The sequence below is a fragment of the Crocodylus siamensis genome, chromosome 7, assembly GCF_052110815.1.
Source record: "Crocodylus siamensis isolate JL-2025a chromosome 7, ASM5211081v1, whole genome shotgun sequence".
Classification (NCBI taxonomy): Eukaryota; Metazoa; Chordata; order Crocodylia; family Crocodylidae; genus Crocodylus; species Crocodylus siamensis.
Window position 1 is genome coordinate 64,513,384 of NC_143401.1, and position 23,532 is coordinate 64,536,915.

The 23,532-nt window shown below is 45.0% G+C and overlaps 1 protein-coding gene across 1 annotated transcript in view; it reads left to right on the plus strand.

The window, feature by feature from the left end:
* The first annotated feature begins 19,720 nt into the window (after positions 1 to 19,720).
* The window catches only part of LOC149859889 (lysosomal acid lipase/cholesteryl ester hydrolase-like), a 28,125-nt gene continuing 24,313 nt past the window's right edge, over positions 19,721 to 23,532 (plus strand). The window contains exon 1 of the mRNA XM_090056905.1: positions 19,721 to 19,744. Within this exon, the coding sequence (XP_089913031.1) occupies positions 19,736 to 19,744 (9 nt within the window). The 5' untranslated portion in view covers positions 19,721 to 19,735. The remainder of the gene's footprint in view (positions 19,745 to 23,532) is intronic.

Genomic DNA, 23,532 nt, shown 5'->3' on the forward strand with positions numbered 1-23,532 from the left:
AGTGCTTCCCTGACTATTCTTCTTAGCTCATTGAAGTCCATCCTCCTGAAATCTAGGGATGCTGCCTTGCTGCAGGATTTTGCTACCTTGCGCTAGATGGTGAATTCCAGCAGGCGATGATCACTGTCACCCAGGTGGTCGAGCACCTGCAGCCCCCTCACCAGGTCATTGCCTGTGGCCAGCACCAGGTCCAACAAGTCGTCTCCCCTGGTGAGGCTGTGCACCTCCTGGGTTAGATGGAGGTCCTGCATTTGGGCTAGGAACCTATGTGAGTGGTCAGACCTGGCTGACTTCTCTTCCTAGCAGGAGTCTGGAAAGTTCAGGTCACCCATGATGACCACATCCTTTGACCTAACTACCTCCGTGAGCTGACTTAAGAATTCCTGGTCTAGCTCTTCCCCTTGGTTGGGTGGTCTGTAGTAGACCCCTGCCATTAAGTCTCTTTCCCCTTGACTGCCTTGTATTCTAACCCAGAGCACTTGTGTGCCCCTCTTCTGACTCTGTGCAACCTGGTGAGGATGTGTATTCCTCAATGGAGGGTAAGTTCCTCCTGCTTGTTTCCCATACTACGAGTGTTTGTGTAGAGGAATTTGAGGCCTCCTGTGGATGTGTGCACTGGCCCCCTAATCACAGCATTGCCATGGCCCCTGTTGCTTACCTGTATATATGTTCCGCTCATTGGTCTAAGCTGGGCTGTACTTGTGAGTGCTGCTTGGTTTAGCAGTCCAAGGCTTCCTCCTCCCTCATCTTCCCCTTCCCCTGATAAGCCTAGTTTAAAGCCCGCCGGATGAGATCCGCCAACCTAGAAGAGAACACATGCTGACCTTTAGGGGAAAGATGAAGCCCATCCCACCCGAGCATGTCTTTCATCATGACGTGCGGCTCTTTGTCAAGGAAGCCAAAGCCCACCTCAAGACACCATTCCTAAAGCCACCAGTTGGTCTCTAAGATGCATGTCTCATGCCATCTTCCACATCCGCTCACTGGTAGGACAGAAGAGAATGCCACCTGTGCCCCTATCTCCCTCAGTGGTAGTCTGCCATCAGGTGATCAGGGCTTCTCCTAGCTGCATCATTAGTACCCACATGGATTAAGATCATGGGGTAGTAATCGGTGGGCTGAATCACAGCCTGGATCATCCCAGTCACGTCATGAATCTTTGCTCAGGACTGGCAGTAGACCTCACATGTCGAGGAGTCCTGGCGACAGATGGGGCCCTCTGTACCTCTCAGGATGGAGTCGCCTATGACAATCACTCGACACTTCTCCTCCGGGACTGTTTAGCTCTTTCGGCCCGTTCGGAACATGGAGAGTGTGGAGTTGCCTCCTCTCTGGTTGCCTCCTCTCCCTCCTTCTCCTCTAGTGTTGCCAGGGCCTCGTACCTGTTCTCCAGCTGGACTGGAGGAACTGGTACTGCTGTGTTATGAGCAGCCCTGGCTCTGGAGGTGACCATCTGTCACTCTACAATGGAGGGCACCTCCCAAAGTGCTTCTTCTTGGGTGTGTGGCCCTGCAGGGAAAGGAAATAGCCGTCAATTTCTTCCTCTACCTCCCTGATTCCCCTCACCTGATTCCCCTCATCCTGCTAACCTCCCCCTGGAGCTCCCTCACCTGCACCTCCAGGCCCTAAGCTGGGCTCCTGCAGGACAGGTGTGGAGGTCCCCAAACCCTGCCCCCCTCGGCCTTGCTGGGCAACCCCCGCAGACTCTGTCTGGGTTGAGGCCTCAGACAAGCCCCAGGTAGGCTGCTCCCCCTGGGCAGGGGCCCTGGCAGCACTCTGCATCAACACCATCATAGGAGTTGCTGCTTGTTTTTAGCTTAGTGCAGTGCCTTCGCCCTGCCCTAGTAGGAGTCTCCCTCCTGGCCCTTCCTGCTTGCCCGCTGGTGAGAACGCTGCCGCAAACGCTGGCGCGTTCTTACAGAGCGCACCTGTTTGCACAGCTCGGGAGCGCAGCTCCCTACCGGCTCAGCTAAGAGGGATCTGGGTGGCTTCCCCTCCGGATCCAGCTCAGCTGTGTCTGGTTCCTCTGCCCACTTAACTTAGGGGGATCAGCTGCTACTGCCCCAACTACTGGCTCTGCTGCTGCTGCATCCGCCTCCACCTCGGGTTTGATAAGGGGGCACAAGTGCGTGTGGGACACACATGTGCCTGGATCCCTCCTCTCCCCGCTGCTCCTGTCTCCCAAGTTCAGGTAACTAAATTACCCAATATGTTTTATAGAAGAAGATTAATGTCAGAGCAAAATTTTTTTTGGATGCTGCCAACACAGAAGATTGAGACTGACATGCATATTGGACTCTGTGAGTGGAAAGTTCCAAGGCTCACCCAACCCTTGCCCCCTGGGTGACCTGTGGACCTGTCAATCGTTGTTGACCTACTTTCCCCACAGACGCATGCTCAGATTGTGTCAGCTTCTGACTGAGAGCATGCTCAGTCAGAACCTGACATGAGGTAATCTGACTAGAAATTTCTCTGCGGAGAGCGTTCTGATTGGCCACTAAATTCAGATAAAAGTTCAGTGAACCCCTCCCTTGGGGGGGATCGCGTTAGCTGAGGACAGAGGCTGCTGCTGCAGGGACTGTCTCTCAGTCCGGCTTTTGGGCCTATCGATCTCCTTCGCCTCCTCCGCTTGGCATTTTGTGCTGCTCATGTTGTGAATTACGGCTTTGCATCTACTTACCTGGCTTCCGACTTACCTTGGCACTGACTACAGACTACGATTCCGGATCATCCATTGGACTTTGTTTGCAACCTCGGCTTGACCCACCTGGTTTTGACTTCAGCTTCCGACAACACCGCTCCTCACCGTTGTCCTACGGGACTGGCGTTACGTGACTTACTGTGTACAGTGTTACAGTTTACTTTTCATTGTTTGTGTTCCCCATTTATGAGCTGTTGACCAGCCCTGGGACTAGGTCTTCGGACTGAACCTCATGGGCCAACAGACCCCTTTGTTGTTCACTGTGGTTTATACTGTAACTGAAGAAATCACCTGGGCCTCCGCTGCCAAGCATGAGTAAAATAAATCATCTTTGTTTTCAACTCATACGTGTGTCCCATACAGCTTGTACTCCACTGCTGAGACTCCCACCTGTTTCGTGTCCAATCCGCCACCACCCGGCCGCCCCACCGTGACACCATGAGCTTGGCTCCCCAGCTCCGGGACAGTTAAAAGTATATTTCTGTGATTATAAATATTAAATAGCAAAGTTGTTAATCTAATAAATATTTTCCATTGTATTTTGCTGTTTTATTTATTATTTTATTTGCTGTTATGGATATAGCCATTCAAGACCACAGAGTATAGTTTTAAAATTTTAAAGTGCAACTCTTTCCTTCCAACTCTTGCGCTTCTTGTAAATGACAAAATACAGAGGGTAGAAACACCTTAAGCAAATTTCTTCTTGCATTTTTAATATTACAACTGTATAGCTGTAACCTGATATTTCTCACATCCTCAGAGCCACATACTGCTGGGATTTCAGAATGCCAGGGGGCAGCACCTGGGGCTGTGCCCAGGCCATGTGAAAGGGCCTTGGCACACGATAAATTCATGCTGCTCCAAATTTGTGGAATTTAGTGCTGTAGCAAAGTTGGGATGTAACAGGAACAAGCTTTCTGTTCCAAGTGAGTCTGAGCAGGTGTTGCCCATGCTCCTCTATTACAGGGATGTTTAGCAGCCTGGCTTGATGCAGGGATTCACCTGATTCTGCTGATTTCTAAGAACAGCACAGAGGAAAGCACCAACTGCTTGCCTGGCTGACACTGCTCACAACCTGCCCCCATCAGCTCGTGGGAAAAGCTGACGTTCAGGGTCACAGCAGACTCATAGGGGAAACTGAATCATGGTGAGGCTGAAGGGTTCATGGGGAGGGTAGAATGAGGTTTGCAGGGCTCACAAGCTCATGGAAGAAACTGAGGCTCCTGGCTTCCTCTTGTAACAGGCAGCTGCAGTCACCACATTCTTCCTCCCCTCAAACTGTCCCTTCACAATCTTCTGTCTCAGCCCTCTATGCTGTGATTTTAAAAAACATGAGACAAACTCTTAAAAAAATCAAGAGATTGGCATGTAAATCATGAAATCCTATTTTGAAGTGTGTGTGTGGGGGTGTTATTTGTGAAGGTGTTGGGGGCTGTGGGTATGTGTGTGGGATTTGGAGCCTGGGGAGGGGGTTCTCCACACCCTGGCGGGGTAGTGTGGGTCAGGAGTGAGAAGTAGCAACAGGGCTGGGCAGGCTGTTGAATAAAATGTGGTTTAGATTATCCCATGGTCTCATTAATCATTCTTAAAATTAAATTTGTTCAGAAAAGACATGATATATATGATCACATATTATATTTTGTATAGGCTGTCTTACTCCACACAAAAGTTTCACCAGGAATCACGGATTCTGGCCTATCTTGAAAAATAAATATTTTTGCTGAACTTTTCCAAAATAATTCAGCCCAAAGCAGGTATCAAGTGTGGAAAATTTCAGCCTGGATCATTAAAGCATGACAAAGTTATAGAGCAACTGAAAATAGCAGTATTGCCAACCCCACCATGCCAAAAATAATGAGACGAACTCTTAAAAAATGAAGAGTTTGGCATATAAATCATAAGATGCTATTTTTTTAAGTGTGGTATGGGGTGTTATTTGTGAAGGTGTTGGGGGCTGTGGGTATGTGTGTGGGATTTGGAGCCTGGAGAGGGGGTTCTCCACACCCTGGCGGGGTAGTGTGGGTCAGGAGTGAGAAGTAGCAACAGGGCTGGGCAGGCTGTGGCTTGGGAGTGAGAGGCAGACTGACAGAGATACAGGCACACAGACAACACCCAGTCGGTAAGTGGAGGGAAAGGGGTGCGGGGAGAGGGAAGGAGTGCGGGAGGGGGGAGATCAAGGTTCCTGTAGTGATGGAAGAAGTGGGGAAGGATCAGGGCCAGGGGTGAATGGGGCCCCAGGCCTGGGGCAGGTTGTCCAGAGCCACAGCGGGGGGTGGGAGGGCAGCTCCTCGCAGCAGCGCGTAACCCCGGGGGCAGACATAGAGGCATGTGCCCCCCATGGGACAGAGGCAGGGTGCCCGCTGTGGACTGGGGTTCTGCACCTTGCTGCCTTTCCACAGGCACTCAGCCGCACAATGCCATTTCTGCCCGCGGGGTGGTCAGCGGACATGGGGCATGCTGGTTGTGTGGCACATCCTCTGCCTGCCTGGTGGCAGGAGGCACACCGGGCCTACATGCCTGAGCTCCTGGGGCAAGGCAGCAGGGCACAGAGCCTCAGCCTGCAGTGGACAGCCTGCCTCTGCCCCATGGAGGGCACATTCCCCTGTTAGAAATATTATTAAAAATGCATTATCAATAGCAGATTTAGGGAAAAAAAAAAAAAACACAGCTGCTACCCCTCCTTGTCTCCTTAATGGGAGAGGGAAGAGGGGGGTTGGAAATTGATGGGAAAAACCACCAAAAGCCCATTGTACTAAGGTATCACTCCCTCTCTGTCCTGCAAATTTACTATCTCTTTGTTACACTAAATCACACTTTCTTTCATGACCCCACATTCCTAAGGCTAAGATAAGAGCAAATGCCATTTTTGCCTTCAGGTTGAACCTTGAGTAACCTTGGGTTCCATCCACGCACGCGTGATAGCCTAATGCATATTAAGCCTACCCGCCCCGCATACTTAAGTAGTTAATTATAATGCACATGGGACGTATGAAGCGACATGTTTACATATATGTTTGTATGAACCGGAAATGAGTTGTAAAAATTCCTCCTTCTACACACGTGGTCAGGAGAGGGGGGATAAAAGCCTGCTAATGATTGTGCTCGGGGGGGGGCAGAGTGATTGATCTTTTGTCTCTCTCTCTGACCCTATTTGCAAATATATACCTTTTGTGTTGCTAATAGAGTGTGTCTGTGAAGGTCTTTTTCCACCTCCCGAGAAACGAACCACGATTTTTATATCACCCCCATGGTTACCCCAGGGGTAGGTGCTCCTGCACAGAGCGTCCGCCCATGCCTCTGAACACCTTGCCAAGGCCCCAGGGCCCCATTCACCCCTGCCTCTGATCCTGCCCCACTCCTGCACTCACTTCAGAGGCCTTGATCTCCCCCCTGCCCCTTCTCTCTTCCCCCATCCCTTTTCCTCCACTTACCAGCTGGGAAAATCCAGAGATTTGAGGGTTCAGTTGGGAGATTGTGAGTCAGAGTTATTTTGACTTTGAAATTCTGAGTCTTACAATGGTTTCACAACAGTTGGCATTACTGAAATAGGGTCTCACTGTAAAAGCTGTCAGGCAATATAATTTCTAGGGTTTCTATCTGTGTTATCTATAATGAAGACTATGTACAGTATAGAGAGAAACCCTAGAAAGAAAATGATACTTTTTAAAAAACAGTTGTCTATTTTAAGTGATGTATCAGTAAATAGAGAGACAAACTTTGACAAACAACACACAGAAAAAGATTTAACAATATAATAGAAAAGTTTACCAATGTACAATTTGCACAAAGCACAACATAAAGCTCCTAGATAGACTAGTAACAATGAATTTGACAAAAAGAGAAAAGCAAGTTTGTTGTGTTAGCAGGAACAGTTTCAAAACTTCTCATAGGGCAATGAAAAAAATTAGAACTGATTCTATAAGACATCAAGTATAATGTTTTCAGGACCTTGTTATATGGTAATTCTAGGCAGCTCCTATATCTTTTAACCCCTGGATTGTCTGTACATTGACACCTTAAAGTGGTTTTAAGTACTTGTTTTGTAGCTCAAAGCTACATTACTCCAGGGCAGGATTCTCTCTGATCCATTGACACGTTGCTAATCCCCACAGATGTGCCACCCAAGTTGAAGTCCTTCGGTATCCCAGGATCTCTCACATCCCTGCCAGTAGAACAGGGATAGATGCCTGTCCTGGTGCACCAGCCTTCTAGTAGCAACTCACAGCTCCAGCTCCTAGTCAGGCCCCTGCTCGCCAGGCCTCTAGTGGCAAGTCCAAGCTGTGCAGGTTGGGGACAGTCAGAGAAGGGTGTGACTGCTTCAAACTCTAAACTAGCACTAAATCCTATCAGCATTTGCAGCTCACAGCATAAGGCGTAACGAGACTCCCAGTTTCTACACCCAAAAATGCTGTTGTAATCACAAAGGGCACCAACCTGACTTTAAAGAAGGAAGGTTTCCTACTGTCTTCAGTGAGGTCAAAGTTTCACTCAAAATATCTAAGTCAAGTCCTACATCTGTTTCAAAGCATCATGAAGCAATCACATTATGGAAGAAGGCACACTAATACCCAAAGTCCTGTGGAAAATTCAGTGTATAATTTTATACTTTTCTCCCTTTTTAGGGACAAAAATCAGGAGAGTTCAGATACTTTGACTATGGTGAGAGAAGCCAGGCTCATTACCACCACTCTATTTTGGGGAGGGCTTCCTCCTGAGGAATCACAGACGTCACCCAGCTATGGTCCCCTTCCTGTCCCAGGGGTGGGTCCTTGGGGGTCCACATAGATTCACGTAACTGGAGGATTTCTTCCTCCTCCCTCATCTCCTGGGCCAGTTGGCTAAATCCTGGAGAATTATTTTTTTGTCCAGACAAATTTGGGTCCCAGATAAGAGTCAGGCTATAATGGGCCCCGATTTGGATTTGGCAGAGCCGGGAATGATCAACTTCCACAGCAGTGAGGGAACCTGTTCTAAACACAACCGATACGATGAGGCAGTTTCCCTTTTGCATTGAAATGTGCCTAGTAGTTCGTAATATGTCCCGCCATGTGAGTACAGTTGCCCAAACATGTCCTGCAGACCCTGCAGACACTGTTGGGTGGTGGTCCCAGAGTCCTGAAGCTTTGCAGTCTGGGCAACTCCAAAGGTGGGTTCCCTCAACATGTCTAGTAGGTGACAGTGCTTTTCATCATTGGGAACTTGCCAATTCTTCTAATTCTTCTCATTAGAAGAATTGGCCACTTCTTTAATGACCTGCCATAGTGCAGAGACCCAGTCAGCAGGGTGTGATGCCCCTCCTGACCCTGAGGTCCCTGGGGAACTTGCATCCCCCCACCCCAAGCCTGGGAATCACCAGTGTCTGACATAGTTCCCTTTTTGGTTCTCTATATAGAGACACAACACCTGCAACAACCAATCATCTGCCACCATATCCTGGACAAGCCCCCCAAAATGTAACCTGGGTACACCCAAGGGTTTGCCTCATCCTCAGCTGCATGAGATAGGTGTGCAGGCAACAGTGCTGTGAGAGGGATACTATTCTAATTCTGGACTACAAATCCCAGAGACCTTGGACCCGAAGAGGAAGTAAACACACAGCCAGAGACCAGTGGTCCAGCACCCCCTGGCTTCTGGCCTGAGCCACTGCAGGCATGTGGCTGCATTTACTTAATCAAAGGTGAAATGTCTGTTCACTTATGTTTCAATTTCATCTGTGCAGCTTAGACTAAACTGCAAAGACTGAATTGATTCAACCTTGGGCTTTTTGACTGCATGTTCCAAGCCTAGGAGTGTTCTAGGAAAGATTGAAGAGATGTGAACAACCTGAAGACATAATGAGTCCTGATGCAACAATTGGTAATTAATAACAAGTAATAAGTCCTGAGTTGCAACAATTTACCAATCATTGTGGTATATGATTACGTGCCTTGTCTGAAACTGAGGCTCTCTGTTCAGGAGGCAAGTGCTATTTTTTCATTACTGTATTGTACTTTGCCAGTCTAATCTGCTAATTTGATATCTGTAAGAAAGAATCAAAACAAAAATACTTGTTCATCATAGCTAGGTCATAGCTTTACTGTGAAAGCTCATTTCTGAGATTTTATTCATGGGAAAGAAAAATGTGAGCAGGCCATTTGGGAGTTTCATTTCAGCCGGGCTAATTAGGGGCAAAGGATGAAATACTGCATTACATATTGACTAATGTAATACTCTGTCACTCAAATTTTACTTTTAGTGATACCCACACAAAAGGCCCTTTTCCAAGACTACCTTCCCCAAATTCTCATGTCGGTTTTTTCATCCACAATACTCATAATGATCCCAGCCTCCTTGGAGTCAAGCAAAGTTTGATGTTCTTGATAATACAGCCATTCTTGCTCAGTGGGTTCTCTGAAAAGAAACTCTTTGATTTCCAAGTGAGTCTCTTGTTGAGTCTTCATGTTTATGTGCCCTCTTTTATTAGTATCACTCATACTCAAGAAAGCTTCTCTGTCGACCCAAGATAAAACACATTGTATAGTGTAGGTTCAGCTGACAAAAGCATGGATTACCATGAATATGATGAGCCCAGTCTAAAAGTGAGGGTCACTGCCTTACAGCAATAGAAAAGTGAAGAATGTATTTGCAGTCATTTTTACTACTTTAGTATCTAGGAGTGGTTGAATCGGAGTCATATTCCTCGCTGCCCTCGCTGTCTGAGGGCACATGCAAAAGGTACAAAAATAGGTATTTCCACTTTCCCAAGGTGCTCTCTGCACTTTTTCAGCATCATAATCCTTTCACCAGGCTTCAGGTCAAGTTACCGGTTCCTTATGCAGTTGTTCATTTCTATCTGACACAAAGGAAGCAAGAAGAAATGTCTGGACTCCCCTCTTGGTATAAAATGAAGTAGCAAGATTGTTATAAAGTGGGAATACACCATATGTTCATAGTCTTCTTAATTACAGAGACATTCTTTGTTTCTTACAGACCCAAGATGTGGATATTCATAATGTTGGTTTGGTTCCAAAGAATTTCATTTTCTGAAGAATTTTGAAAACCAACACCCTTGAACTTAGAAGAAAACCTAAAAAGGAATATGATGGATCAAGAATGTTTTATGAATATTGTAAGTGATGTAATATTCTTTTTCTCTTTTTTAAAGGATGGTTCCCATTATTAATATGTTCACATCTTTTGAGTGCCCGTCATCAACTAGTTTAAGGAAGGTACCTTAAAAAACAATTCCTCAGCCCAGCCTTTTTTCTCTGTGTTTCCAATCAGGCACTCCAAACTAACTTCACTAGAGTTTAGATTCCAACAAATACCAACTATGATCATGCAGACAGTAGTTTTGCCTTGCATAAATCACACAGTGAAAACTATTTTTTCCACACTAGTCAAGTAGCCTTAGAATCTTGCCTTTGACTGAAAGGGCAAGTTACTTTGGGAGCTGGGATTACTGAGCTTTGCCACTAACAGTGAAACTATTGACATGGCACCTGAGGTCTGATCCCTCTCCTTGAATTCACTAAGAATTCTTCTATGTTTATCAACAAATACTTAGAACTCTAAGCCATGAGCTAAATTACTTACAAGGAGCCTGTTTTAGTGGTTTTGGCCTCCTCTGACATGGCTTAATCTTTATGGATGTTACAGAGGGTTTGAAAAGGATTTTAAATACTGGTACCAAAAGGCCATGCCCAAAAAGATGGGAGAGGGATCCATCCGAGTTACTTTCTCTGTTTGACCTAGTTTAGATCAGAAGTGAACAATACACATATTTGCCCTTGCTGAGGAGAGGGGATGTGCAAGCAGCCTGCCCTAGTGGAGGCCCACAGGCAGGAGGTGCTCCTGCACATCTCCTATCATTCCCTGTGAGCTCCCCATGCTGTCAGAGACTGCCAAGCACAGCCAAGTGCCTGGGCCACTGCTGATTGGCTGCTGCGTGCATACAACCACACTTGCAAACCTCTGCTTATGGACTGTCCCTTGTGCCCTACCCAGAAGCTTCTAGAAGAGTCCCAGAGTGAGTGGCCTTCCTTGTTAATTGCGCATGCATCTGCATCTTGGCCTGCCTGTATCCACCTAGGGCATCCTACCACCTGCAGACTCAGGAGCTGTGATGCATCCTGCTTGTTGCCCTGTGCGACTCTCAGAAACTGCAGGACATCATGCATGGCCAATGTGGACATAGTTTGATGGCTGGTCACAATGGTACATGGGTCCCAGCTCCCTGCACCACCAGCCAGGCACCTTGCATGAGGCCAGCTACTGCACCCTGTGCATGCTAAGTTTCTTGAACTGGGCCACCAACTTCCATATGACAGAAGAGGATGAGGCCACCCAGGGTGCCAGTGTGGTCTGGTACCAGATATTTCAGCAATGGCCAAATATTTGTTTTATTTCAGGTTGCACAGCAGCAAGACCCTATGAATAACTTCTGGTGGGTGATACTCCATCCCGGCAAGGAAAGAACTTACCACCTCGGTAAACATAGTCAAAATAGAACAGTAAACAACATGAATCTCTGTAGTAGGAGTCTGCTATGGTGCTACATGATATTATTACTTTTTTTGCTGCTAGTAATAACCTAAAAGGTTGTCTCTAAATTAAGGGATAACATTTTTTATAAAGGTCTCAGGATAGTCTCTTTCTGCCTTTTTAAAAAGCTACTAACTAAAATTGTGCCGAGAAATTATAGCAGATCAAGTAAGTTATGAAGCAGTAGTCAGAGTTTCCTCAACACATTTTAGATAGGAGAGTTTCCTTTCCTCAGGGTCCCCCTGAGGGAGAAATGAGCAGGACATCAGCAGAACCTCTCCAGTTTTGTACCAAGTGACAATTCACAATACATGGAAAGAATTTACCACCTAAGTGGAAGGAGTCAAAACAAAAGAGTTAAGAGGAGCTAAAAATATGAGTCCCTATGATTTTACCAAATGGCACTGAGTATCACTGCTGTTAGGAAAATTTTTTCTGGATGCATGTCCAAACTGAATAATTTCTGGAGAAGTTTCCTTAGGCAACATTCCTTGAACCAAGGCCTTCTACATCCCAGTTGAGTAAGCTGAACTCATTAATCACCAAGTTACTGTCCATCTCAGGCTGTAGATATTGCCCTTTTTTTGCTCTTGCTTTATCTTTTTATGTTGTTGTTTAAAGGCTTCATTTTTGTTTAACTGAGGAGTGGAAATAGTCTCCAAAACCTCAGCCTTTTTTTGTGAACAAGAATTGTTATCCAGTAAGCTCTATTGCATATGACAAGGGTGATGGGGGATGATGGGCTTTTGTTCTCTTATGTCCCACAGGGTGCTCCCAAATGAACATAGTATATACCATTTGTCGGAACTGATAATTAAAGCACCAGTGTCAGCAGTTTCTTACTGACATCTGTCAAAGGACAGAGTGAAGAGCAGCCCAGAGCTGCTTGAGAACACCAGATGGACAAAGGCTTTGAAGGGAGGGGGCTGTCTGCCAGCAACTGTTGGTGAGCGAGGGCAAATGACCCAGCAGGACCAGCCTTATTTGCATTTCAGCTGCAGAGCAGCTTTGCACATTCCATTACCATGGCACATGTAATAAATGCACCTAGAGTCACCTTGATCACAAATAAAGTCTGCAGGTTTTGTATGAGGGAACTCCTCCCTGTCCTCTGGTGGCTCGCTAGAAATATTGTCTTACATTTTATGGCTGAGAGGCTCTGTTAGTATGGTAACCTCAGTATGGTCATCTGCCCAAAGTAGGTGGAAAGTAGAAACTGTGAATTATGGAGGGCTCAGGGGCTCTGGACAAATAGAAAGCAACATTTTTATCTCATTATTTTTAAGCCAATCTCACAAGTTTGAAGGTGAGAATTGCACTTTTAAGCGAGCACAGCTGATGGTGGGCAGATCTGAATGTGAGACCCTTGACTGTGCAGTCAGACACAAATGGTAGTACAAAAGTTCCCCTCATCCAGTTGTGCAAGGGCATTTTCCCACAGGAGTCCCTGTGCCCTATGGAACAGAATTCTTTAAAAGTGCAGTGGCAAGGCTTTGGCCCTGCTCCACATCTGCCAAGGCTAGCTGAGCCAGGTGAATGCACTGGGGGCAAGGAATCTGCTCCAGCTTGATTCATCTGATTGCTCGCCTAACATATACTCAAAACTCCCAGGGCAGGGGCTTGGGCACGAAAAACAAATCAGGTGGATCAGAATTTCAGTTTTGACAAGCAATTGCCAAACATTCTGGAAAGTCTAAAGGATGATGCAATCTGCTCTTGTGGGTGTTCTGGGGAGGACTGAAGAGGCCTGAGCAACCTGAAAGCACAATAAGCTTTGATGAGATGAGTTTAAACCAGCAGTTTCTAATGATGAGGCAGGATTATAATAAGACTTGTCCGGACGTGGAGTTTTCCACTAATATTTTTTCTCAGGCATAACCTGTCTGATGTGCCAGCCACTAAAGGCACCATCCACCAGAAGTGCTAGAAGCAGTAGTGCTCCTGCTTTATGCCTAGGTCCTCACCCTCACTGTTACAGCTCATTTCTGAGGTTCCTCATTCAGGTGAGAGAAATGCTAGTGGTCCATTTGGGAACTCCCCTTCTGTATGGAGAAACTGTAGAAAAACAATCAAAGGTATATCTGTACTACATCCCCAGCACTCCTGAGGACATTGCTGTGGAGTATACCTCGTTGACCCCCTTCCACTCACACAGAGAATGAGACTCTTATGCTGCTTTTGGACACACCTGCCTTGTCTCTCAAGTGCTTCAGAAGCAGAGATCTCAAAAGCACTGTCAGGGTCTTCTTCACTGCCTCACTCCTGGTTTGTGCAAGCAGGAGTGACTGAGTGGGTGTGTTTGACAGCAACTCCTTGGGAGTGCCAGGAAAAGAGTGTGCACATGCTCCTAGGGACTGTGCACCTAACAATCAACACTTGGACTCCCTCTGAATATTATTGTTAGAGGTCTCCATCCTGTAAAACCATGTATGGGATCTCTTGGCCAAAGTTTCCATTTCAGTTCCATTTGAATGGCAGGCTTCTAGAGGATGATGTTGCTGACAGGAACTTAGTCTTAGCACACTAGGAGCTTTGAACAAGGACACTAAGGCTTTGGAGCGAATCTTTTTTTGTATGCAGAGTGCATAATGAGTCAGAGCCTTATAGAGTTTTTTTCAGGAACCCAGGCAGGAGTCACTCAGATTGTCCTTGGACACTTAGGTCACATCCAGGCAAGTGTGGCCATGCAGTATGTGATGCAGTGTTCCAAATCAGCAATCCAGAACCTGCTGACTAGAGGGTGACAGCCAATCATTTGGAACCAAACTTGTGATTAATCAGGTACGATTTGGACTGCTTAATATATATCCCCTGATAGGAAAGTACTCCCATTTTGCCACTGAGCAATCTAGCTCTTAAGCCATTTGCAGAAGATTTTACTCCCTGCTCCAATCTAAACTCTGCCTGGTTTGGGGCTGTGCCCCTGGCATTCCCAGCAGAGAATCAATGCTCTCAGTCTGCAGAGATATTTTTGCAACCTCCCTTCAGCAGAAGTTGTTACCTTCTGCAACATTTCTTAGCTGTCTGCTGACTCTTTCAGAAACCTCAGTTTCATTAAGATCATGCATAAGTGTACTTCAGTACTGAAGTGTGATTCTAACGCACCCTGCTCACGGAGGTATAAATCCAGAGTTGTACTTTTCTGACACATCATCATCTGAAGAGTGAGACATAAAAAAGGAACCAGGAGGAGGAAGGACCCACCCACCTTCTTCATCAACAACCCTGCTTCTCAGGGACTTGAGCAAGCTGGACTACAGCCACACACAGGTGACTAAGTTCCCATATCTGGCAAATAGATGGAAAAAAATCTAGCCCAAAGGCTCACTGGGTATGTTTGACCATGTAAGTTGCCATAGTAAATGATCTACCCTTAGCTACCTCGATTCATGGCTTTCTTGAGAAATGTTTGTTATGCAACAGTTTTAAAACATTGTCATCAGTGCTCATCTCATAAAACGACACACTTAAAGGCATGATAACTGTATGCTGCTTTTTATTTTTGTTGTTTAACTGTTTGCGCAAGAGAGCACTGGACAGCTTTTGCATACTTGAGGGAACAAAGAAATCTATCATCTGATTTGTTGTATAAATCACTTGTAGTAGATAATAGCTGTATTTTTTTTTTAAAAAGAGGTATTATATGTACCCAAGAGGGAAGCAGTGAAGGGCTGATCAAGGCATTTCTGAACTACAGCGGCCACCATAGGACCAATGCCAGGCAATGTAAGGTACAAGACCAGAGAGTTGAACCAACACTCAACATCCTTGGGAAACAGACAAAAACAAAAAGGCGAGACCTCATCCTTGTTCCTAAACCTCCTCACCTTTTGCACTGAACAACAGTGCCTTGGACCTGTGGGTTGGCCCACTGATTCCACAGGGATCCCTCCTTATCACCAAGGATATTCTAGAAGATGTCAACGACCCTTCATTTGGCTTCCTGCAGAGTGAAATTACCAGGTATCAGGAATACCCCAGTGAAGAGCATGACGTTGTGACCCAAGATAGATATATCCTGAGAGTTAACAGAATTTCTGGTGGGAAAGACAGTGGGACCAGAGGTAAGCTTTATTTGGCTGAAGTAAGAAAACTTTAATTGGGCAGCTTTAAGAAAAAACCCCATCATCCAATTGCTCTTACGTATGTGCAGCTGCATATTTCACATCTTTCAGTTTTAGATACTAATTTAGGACTGATTTTTGAGTCTTTATCCTGTCTCTAAAACAAGTAAGGTTGTTTTGGTTTCTGGCTTTCCTGGGACATTTTTGTGCATTTATGGTTCTTCCCTTTGATGTTATCTACCTGATTGGTCATAGTCTGAAAAATGCTCTTATCCTTAAAAAATGTTGCATTACATGAATTAAAGGAAATGTAACTGTCACTTGGTAGTTTTATTGTCTCATTATGCACTATGAACTTCGAGATAGAGGCACTTAAAGCTGTGCTATAAAAATATTGACTGAAAGTGGACAGAATGGGGTATTTTTAAAAAAGGTGGATTCTCCATCACTGGAGCTGTTCAAGAAAAAGTTGAAGAGACACTGGATGTAGATGAACTGGGCACAGCTATGCCTATGTTCTGCTAGGGGTGTTTGGCATGCATCAGGGCTTTGCTGGTTCCTGCATGTGTAAGTGTATTCTCAGCCTCCCCCCTTGAAGCAGGCAATTTCACGAGAAAGAATTAAAGCTTGATTGGTCAAGGCAGAGTAAATATGAGCTTGGCTGTATAGCCTAGCAATTAGGGCACAAAGCTAGGAAAGGGGAGTCCAGTCTCTGCTCCAAGCACTGTTTAATGAACTGCACCCCCACCCCTTTCTCTCTCCTACACTGCAAGACCTCCCAGTTGGGCTCAATATCGTAATCCCAATAATCCTTCTGTGAATACTTGGTTATTTAAAATAATGGATGATTCTTACTCCCCTACAATTAAAAAATTCTAAATTGTAGACTTGCATGGTCCCTTCAAAAACTATTTCAGTACATTATTTCCTTAATGCCAAGTGCCAAAATAGCCCCATTGAAGTCACTGGAAGTTTTACCTTTCACATTCTTAGTCCAATGGGACCAACCTTTTACCTTTCTGTATTTGCTTATTTTAGTACTTGTCTCCATAGGATACTTTCAAAATGGTAATTTAATGTGTGCTTCTGAGACAGCTTCAGCTGTTGCTTGATTTGTAAGAATTGATAAGATCTAATCAAAGAATATGCAAAAATCTATAAGGATTATTCAGATAATTAAATCTAAAATCTAAATTATTTCAGTTAAATAATTGAAAGCACTCCACAGGGAACCCCAGGCAGTTTAAAGCAGATAGCCAGAGACAAAGAGATAAGAGAGAGCAGATTGTTTTATTTTTAATAGGGGCCTCGGAAAGAAAGATACTTTTCCTTATTATTTTGTTTTTACTTTTAATTTACTATCTGATAGGGGCATAGGCATGCCCTGCTGTGCATGATGGCAACACATGGTAATGTGTCCTGCTGCTCTTAAATAATTGGTTCCTTTTGATTGCTTGTTACCAGGCTACACCAATTCACACAGCGAGTCAGTCAACTGTTGGAATCAGCCAAAGAACAACAAACAGAAGGGAAGGCCAAGAGAATTGAAGCAATATGTAAGTATTCATAATGTCTTACTTTTGGTGTCTATTTGTAAATAAGAAATCCTTCAATAAATGCATAATTCCTGTTCCTTTTATAATCTTATTATTATTCCTTTTGAGGTTAAGATGGATGAGTGTGTGAATGACTGACTTGCTCCAGAAGTTTGAGAGACAGAATGAAGAGCTCATCTTTCTCTTCTTCTCTGTTTTTTTCCACATGAGGATTAAAAATTCTCAAGTAGTCAAGGTTCATCTTCACTGCAAAATGGGATGTATGATTTGATACATGTTTATTTGTATTAGTGACAGCAATGGGGAAAGCTGAACAGAGGGTCAGTATGTCTGACACTGGCCAGTGGGGAAATATCCTAATGCATTTTGTTTGTCCTCATTGGTGGAAGACATCAGCCATGAAGAGGTAAGGGATTGGATGGTACCCCTTTGAAGATGCCCTTCTAATAATGTCCTTGGATCTTATTATTGAGAAATATCTATGTAGCTTTGATGGAATTATTTTTGAATGATTGAGGTTGACAGTACTGAAAGCTGTTGGATGTAAGAGCAGGTCAAACATTTCTCTTCTATTCTTTTATCAGTAGAAAATAGCTTTTTGCCCAATAGGAAAATGTTCTACAAAAAGTTGTATTAATTAACAATTTCAGTTTTCACAATGAATTTTAAACCACTGTGAAAAATTTAGTAAATGCCACAAACAAATCCTTTAGAAGTATTCTAGGAAATCTATTCTAGATTGAAGGGATGTGAACAACCTGAAAATATTAAAACATGATGCAACAATATTGTAATTAATAACAATGAATAAGTCCTGAATTGCAACAATTCACCAGTCATTGTGGTGTACGATTACATGTCTTGTCTGCACTTGGGGCTGCTTATTCAGATGACACATCTTAGCTTTTTTATTATTATTATTGTGTACTCTGCCAGTCAGGTCTGCCAATCTGATATTTTTCAGAAAGAATAAAATAAAAAAATATCAGTTATAACCAGGCTTTAGTCGTACTGTTAAAGCTAATTTCTGAGTCATACAAAGGATGATGTTATTGATAATACACACTTGCATGATGGTTTCTTTGAAAAGAAACACTTGGATTTCCAAGTGAGTCTCTTGTTTGCTGAGTCATGATGTTTATCACGCACAAGAAAGATTCTTTGTGATTTGCCAGCCCAAGGGAGAACACTTTGGCTAAGTACAAACAGTCCAAAAACCCAAGGCTGTATTGAAGGTTAGTTTAAGCTGCATAGATTGAACCAATAAGCAAGTGAACAGACATTCTCTTTTGATTCTGGAAATGCAGCCATATTCCTGTAGTGGCCCAAGCCAGGAGCTGGGATTGCTAGAGCATGCCTCCCTGCTCGGCTGGAGTAGACAGCTTGTCCAAGAGTAGCTGGCACACCCTGTGAGGTGGGATTTGTGGGGGAGGTACAAAACATCCTGGAATGCTGAGGGACTGTGAGTTAACTTGGATCTGGAGAGGGTCAGGGACAGAAGTTCAATAAAGCAATTTAACCTAAATTGGTTAAGTCCAATACAACACCCATCCAGGTTTATCTTACTGGTTTCAGCCATTTTGGGTGCAGATAGAAGTGCAGCTCCCCACTTTAATTGAGAATGCTTTGCAGGAAGTGTTCTGAATTAAAACAATCCTCCGGGTCAAACAGAAGTTCACTGTTGGTTCCAGTAGGGAGGGGAATCTAGCTGCTGGCTGCCAGTCTGCAGCCAGTTCCCCCTACCAATGCCCCCTCCTGCCTGTGAGGCTGCAAAGTTTTCAGAATGGGAGAGGGGAAAGGGAGCAGAGGGAGCTTGTTCTAGGGGTTCCCCAGCCAGTGCTGAAGGGTAGGGTGAGAGAGCATTGGAGTCCCCCCTCCTCAGGGGGGGTCCAAAACACCCAGTCAGGACTGAACCCCCACCCCCCTCCAGACTGAACTCCTTCTGTTTCCCTTCCCCACTCCCCATCTAAAAACAGCGACAGGCTGGCAGGCAGCACAGACAGAAGTTACATAAGATGATCTGTTTTGAAACATCTTTACCTGACCACTCATGCAATGAGGGTTCAGATTTTCATCCGATTGGCCATTTTTGAACCTGTCTGAAGCCATGTACTTGTGTTTGGCCATGTCTACAGACCAATTTCTGTGGCCAGATTGGGGGAAAATTGTCACTTCTGTCTGTGACTTTTGAAAGCAGTTTATGTGCACTGAACATCTGTTGTGTTAGACTCTAACACAGTTTGAACTGGTTCCTTATCACTTAGGCTGGTTTACGTGTAATTTCTCTCTCTACTCATTGAATAACCTAGATTTAGTTGACAAAGGCATGCATTACTGTCAATATGGTGGACCCATTCTAAGAGGGAGGGACACTGCCTTAGTGAAATAGAAAAGTGAAAGAATATGTTTACCATCTTTTTTAAATACTTTAGTGTTTAGGAGTGAGAGTAGGAGACAGTCTTCTCACCACCCTGACAATGTGAGGGCACATTCTCTAGGGAAAGGCTATACATGTAGGTATTGCCACTTTCCCACAGTGAACTCTGTACTTCTTCAGCATAGTATCTTTCTCACTGGGCCTCAGCCTGAGCTACTTGCCCCTCATTGCTGTTGTTCATTTCTACCTGATGCCAAGGAAGCAGAAAAAGATGTCCGGACACATTTGCTGTTAAAAAATGAAGTAGCAGCATTTGTGTAAAGCAGGAATACACAATATGTTCATAGTCTTCTTAATTACAGAGACATTCTTTGCTTCACACAGGCCCAGGATGTGGATATTCACAACGTTGGTTTGGTTTCAAGGAATTTCATTTTCTGGAGAATTTCAAAAACCAAACCCTATGAATTCAGAAGAAATCCTAAAAAGGAACAGAGTGGATCCAGAATGTTTTATGAATGTTGTAAGTGATGTAATTTTCTTCGTCTCTTTTTTTAAAGGATGGTCTCCATTATTAATAACTCCATATCTTTTGAGAATGCCCAGCACTGGATTGTTTAGTAGAGATATCTTTAAAAATAAAATCCCTTGGTCCAGCATTTTCTAAATTCTGTTTCTAAACAGACACTCCAGCCTAACTTCACTAGAGTGAAGTTCACAACAAATACCAACTACAATTGTGCAGATAGTAGTTATGCCTTGCATATAATACACAGTGAAAAAATACTAGTTTAGTGCTAGTCAGGTAGCCCTAGAATCTTGCTTTTGACTGAAAGGGCAAGTTGCTTTAGTTGCTGGGATTACCAAATTCTGTCCTCAGCTTTGCCACTTACTCTGAAACTATTGACATGGCACTTAAAGAATGATCTATCTCATGTTGAATTAAATAGGAGTTTTCTGTGTTTATCATCAAACCCTTAATATTCCAAGCCATAGCCCAAGTTATTGAGAATGAGGTCTGTCATGGTGGTTTTGGCTTCCTCTGACATGGCTTAGCCTTTATGGATGGTATAGGGGGCTTGAGAAGGGATTTAAAGAATTTACCATAAGTCACCAGTTGCACTGGGCTAGGTAGGACATGTAAAGTTTGCTGGAAAAATTTTAACCACCATATAGATGTATTATCTTAATAGAGTTGTTGAACAGCATTTTCCAGTCTAAAGCTAATTAAACTCTTTCACAAGCAGTGTAAACACAAAATCCAAATTTATTACAAAGAATAGAGGAAAAAAAAAGTAAGTACTAACCATAGTTTTATAAAATTATAACATTACATTATAATGTATTTATAACATTATAAAATACAAACCAAGATCTATAGGTGGCTCCGTCTTGGGGAGGCTTTAATCATACCCAGGCAGTCTGGGACTTGGGGTTGTTCTGGGGGTCTGCACCCCTATACCTGCCCAGGGGCCTGCACCCCTTTAGCAATGGGCTGGAGAGGGGGGCCCACACAGGAAAGTCCTATAAGCTGCTCCATGGGTTCACTGCACCATAGGAAGCTGCTAGAGAGCGTAGGTCCTTCTACACAATGCAGTTTTGCAGGAAGCAATGAAGGCATTGCAAGGGGCCCTTCATCGCTTCCTGCAAAACTGTAGCACTGATCTCCACTTCCACACGGTGACTTTAAGTGGTTGATGGCAACTTTCATCAGCATATCATGACCCAAAGTTTCTAGTCCTAAACCTAGCTCTGCTGGGGCAGGAAACTGCAAGAGACCTGAAAGGAAAGCCAGCCAAACAGCAAAAGAATCTGAACTGCAACCACTACCAACCATGCTGCTTGATCAGGACAAAGAGCTACAAAAGCAATACTATGTGCCAGGCCTAAACTATGCCAGGCCCCAAGCCAGGCCCAAGCATGTAGCAAATGTACAGTGGGGTGCAGCAACACAGCTAAGCTGAGACATGACAGCTATAAAACAATAAAAGGCAGACTTGGGCCTGTCCTGAAGCAGGGCCTGAATACACAACAGAAGAGCACCAGGCCTATTTGACTGCAGCCATTTAGTCTATTTGACTGCAGCTGACATTTAGTCTCAGCTACACTGTTATGCTAACAGAAAGAGGCCAGGCCTATCTTGGCTTGGGCCTGAACTACAGCTAGTGCCCAACCACACAGCTTGGTTGAGGCATAGACTGCAAAGGGGGAAATGGAGGCCCCGGCTCCATAGCTTCAGTTTGCTTCTCCAGTGAAGAGAGGGGGAGACCCCACCAAGGGGACCAGGTTTTCTGGTTCCCAATTCAGCTTTTTTTTTTAAGGAAATGTTTTTGTCTTCCAGGCCAAATCAGTCAAATCAATTCCAAATCCGTGTGTCATTCAAGAACTAAATGTGATCCTACCACCAACAAGCATCCACCGCCCTCCCCGCTTGGGGTTTTCAATGCTTCAAAATCCTTTGGTGGGCATCCTACATGCAAGCTTGGAGTTTGGATATCCCCAAGTTTGGCTTGCCCTTGGCCAGATGGCCGCAGGAGCAAGTCAGCTTTCAGGTTTCAGCAGCCACAGAGAAAATAAGGTTCAGGTCACCAAGCCCAGGTGGCCTGGACCTTAAATAACTTTTGATGATATCACTACAGGGTCCCAATCAAGAAACAGCATCATTTGAAAACTACTAATGCAGACCAATCAATTCAAAGGTGGATTCCAGTCACTCCAGGATTTGCTCCAGAGTCCCTAAATTGGTTTTACAAGTTCCTTTAAGGAGTCTTAAGGCGATGGTCTGGACATAATGAGGAGGAGGGGAGATGGTTCTCACTAGTCTCCCCCACACCCCATAATATACAATAACCAAAAGCATACACTTTACCACACACAACCCCAAGTGCATGTGAGTGTTACATAAGGAAGCCTCTTCATTCCTCATACCTTAAAAAGATACAACAGGCTTGCACAAGATAACAAATATACCTTGTTTATACTTTTTCAAGAGTAGAAGCTGCTTTTAAAAATAAAATGTCACTCCTAGTGTCTAGGGCAAATTGTTCTTGCTCCTTTTCTCAGGAGGACTATGATTCATTTTTGCACAGCACAGTACCTGATTAAAACAGTACTAAAGAGGAAGTTTTTTGACAGTAGTTTAGGTGTCTTTTAAAAGAAACTGGCTACTAAGCATTTGATAGCATTATTGACTACCTTGACGACAGAGTTTACCAGCATGTACTCCAAACATCCAGCTATGATGGCATTGCTTGAAATTAAGATTGGATTGGAAAATAATGCTGAAAATAGGAAAATTTTTCAGGCTCACCCTGTTCTGACCACTGGGTCAGGGGTGTGCCAAAGAGGAGAGAGCATAGTCACAACTATATACTGTAGTGATTTAATCATCGCTGTGACAAGCTCCAGAAACTGTGCATGCATCTACATGAGACGCTTTACTGCACAGTAAAGAACTGCCTGTAGTGAGCATGATGTTGGGGGTGGGCAGTGGGGCAGGGGTCCATGGGCAGCTATCCATGCAGGCTACAGTGAGGAGTGCAGGAGGAGGTGGTCAGCCAGTGCCTCTCACACCCAGTGTCCTAGTCCCCACTGGGGGGTGTGTAGCTCACCCGAGGCCTTGCAGGGGTGGGGGAGGGGACACTGCTGTTTCTGCTGCTGCAGCTGGTGTTTCTGGTGCCTGGTGTCCTCCAGTCACTGCATCTCCTCCTCCCAGGCCTCACATAAGAGGTCCCCCCCAGGCCTTGCAGATGTTATGAAGCATGCAGGCTGTGATAATGATCTGGGGGATGTTGGCCTTGATGACCTTGAGGTGAGCATTGAGGGTGTACTAGTGTCCCTTCATGCAGCTGAAGATACAATCCATGAAGGCATGGGTTTGGCCCAGGCGCACCTGTTGAAGTGGGCCTGACTGAGGTCCAGCTGGCCAATGTAGTGCTGCATAACCTAGGGGAGGAGTAGGTAGGCAGGGTCCCCGATGAGGAAGGGCAGGACCACCACCTCAGCCAGCTGGAGGTCTGGCACCCCTGGCACAAGGTTCCACTCTGCACCAGTGCTGACAGGGTGGAGTTCTGGAAGACACGTGTATTGTGAGCATGGCCCACCCAGCTGGCACTCACATTCATGAAGGTACCTTGGTGGTCAATGATGGCCTGTAGCATGATGGAATGGAAGCCCACCAGCTGTCATAGGGGTTGTTGCTGTAGGGTGGGCAGGTGACAGGGTTGTGGGTCCTGTCCAGGGCCCCAGTGTACTGGGGGAATTCCAGGACAGAACTCCATCACCACCACCAAGGGGTGGTGCACACGGAGC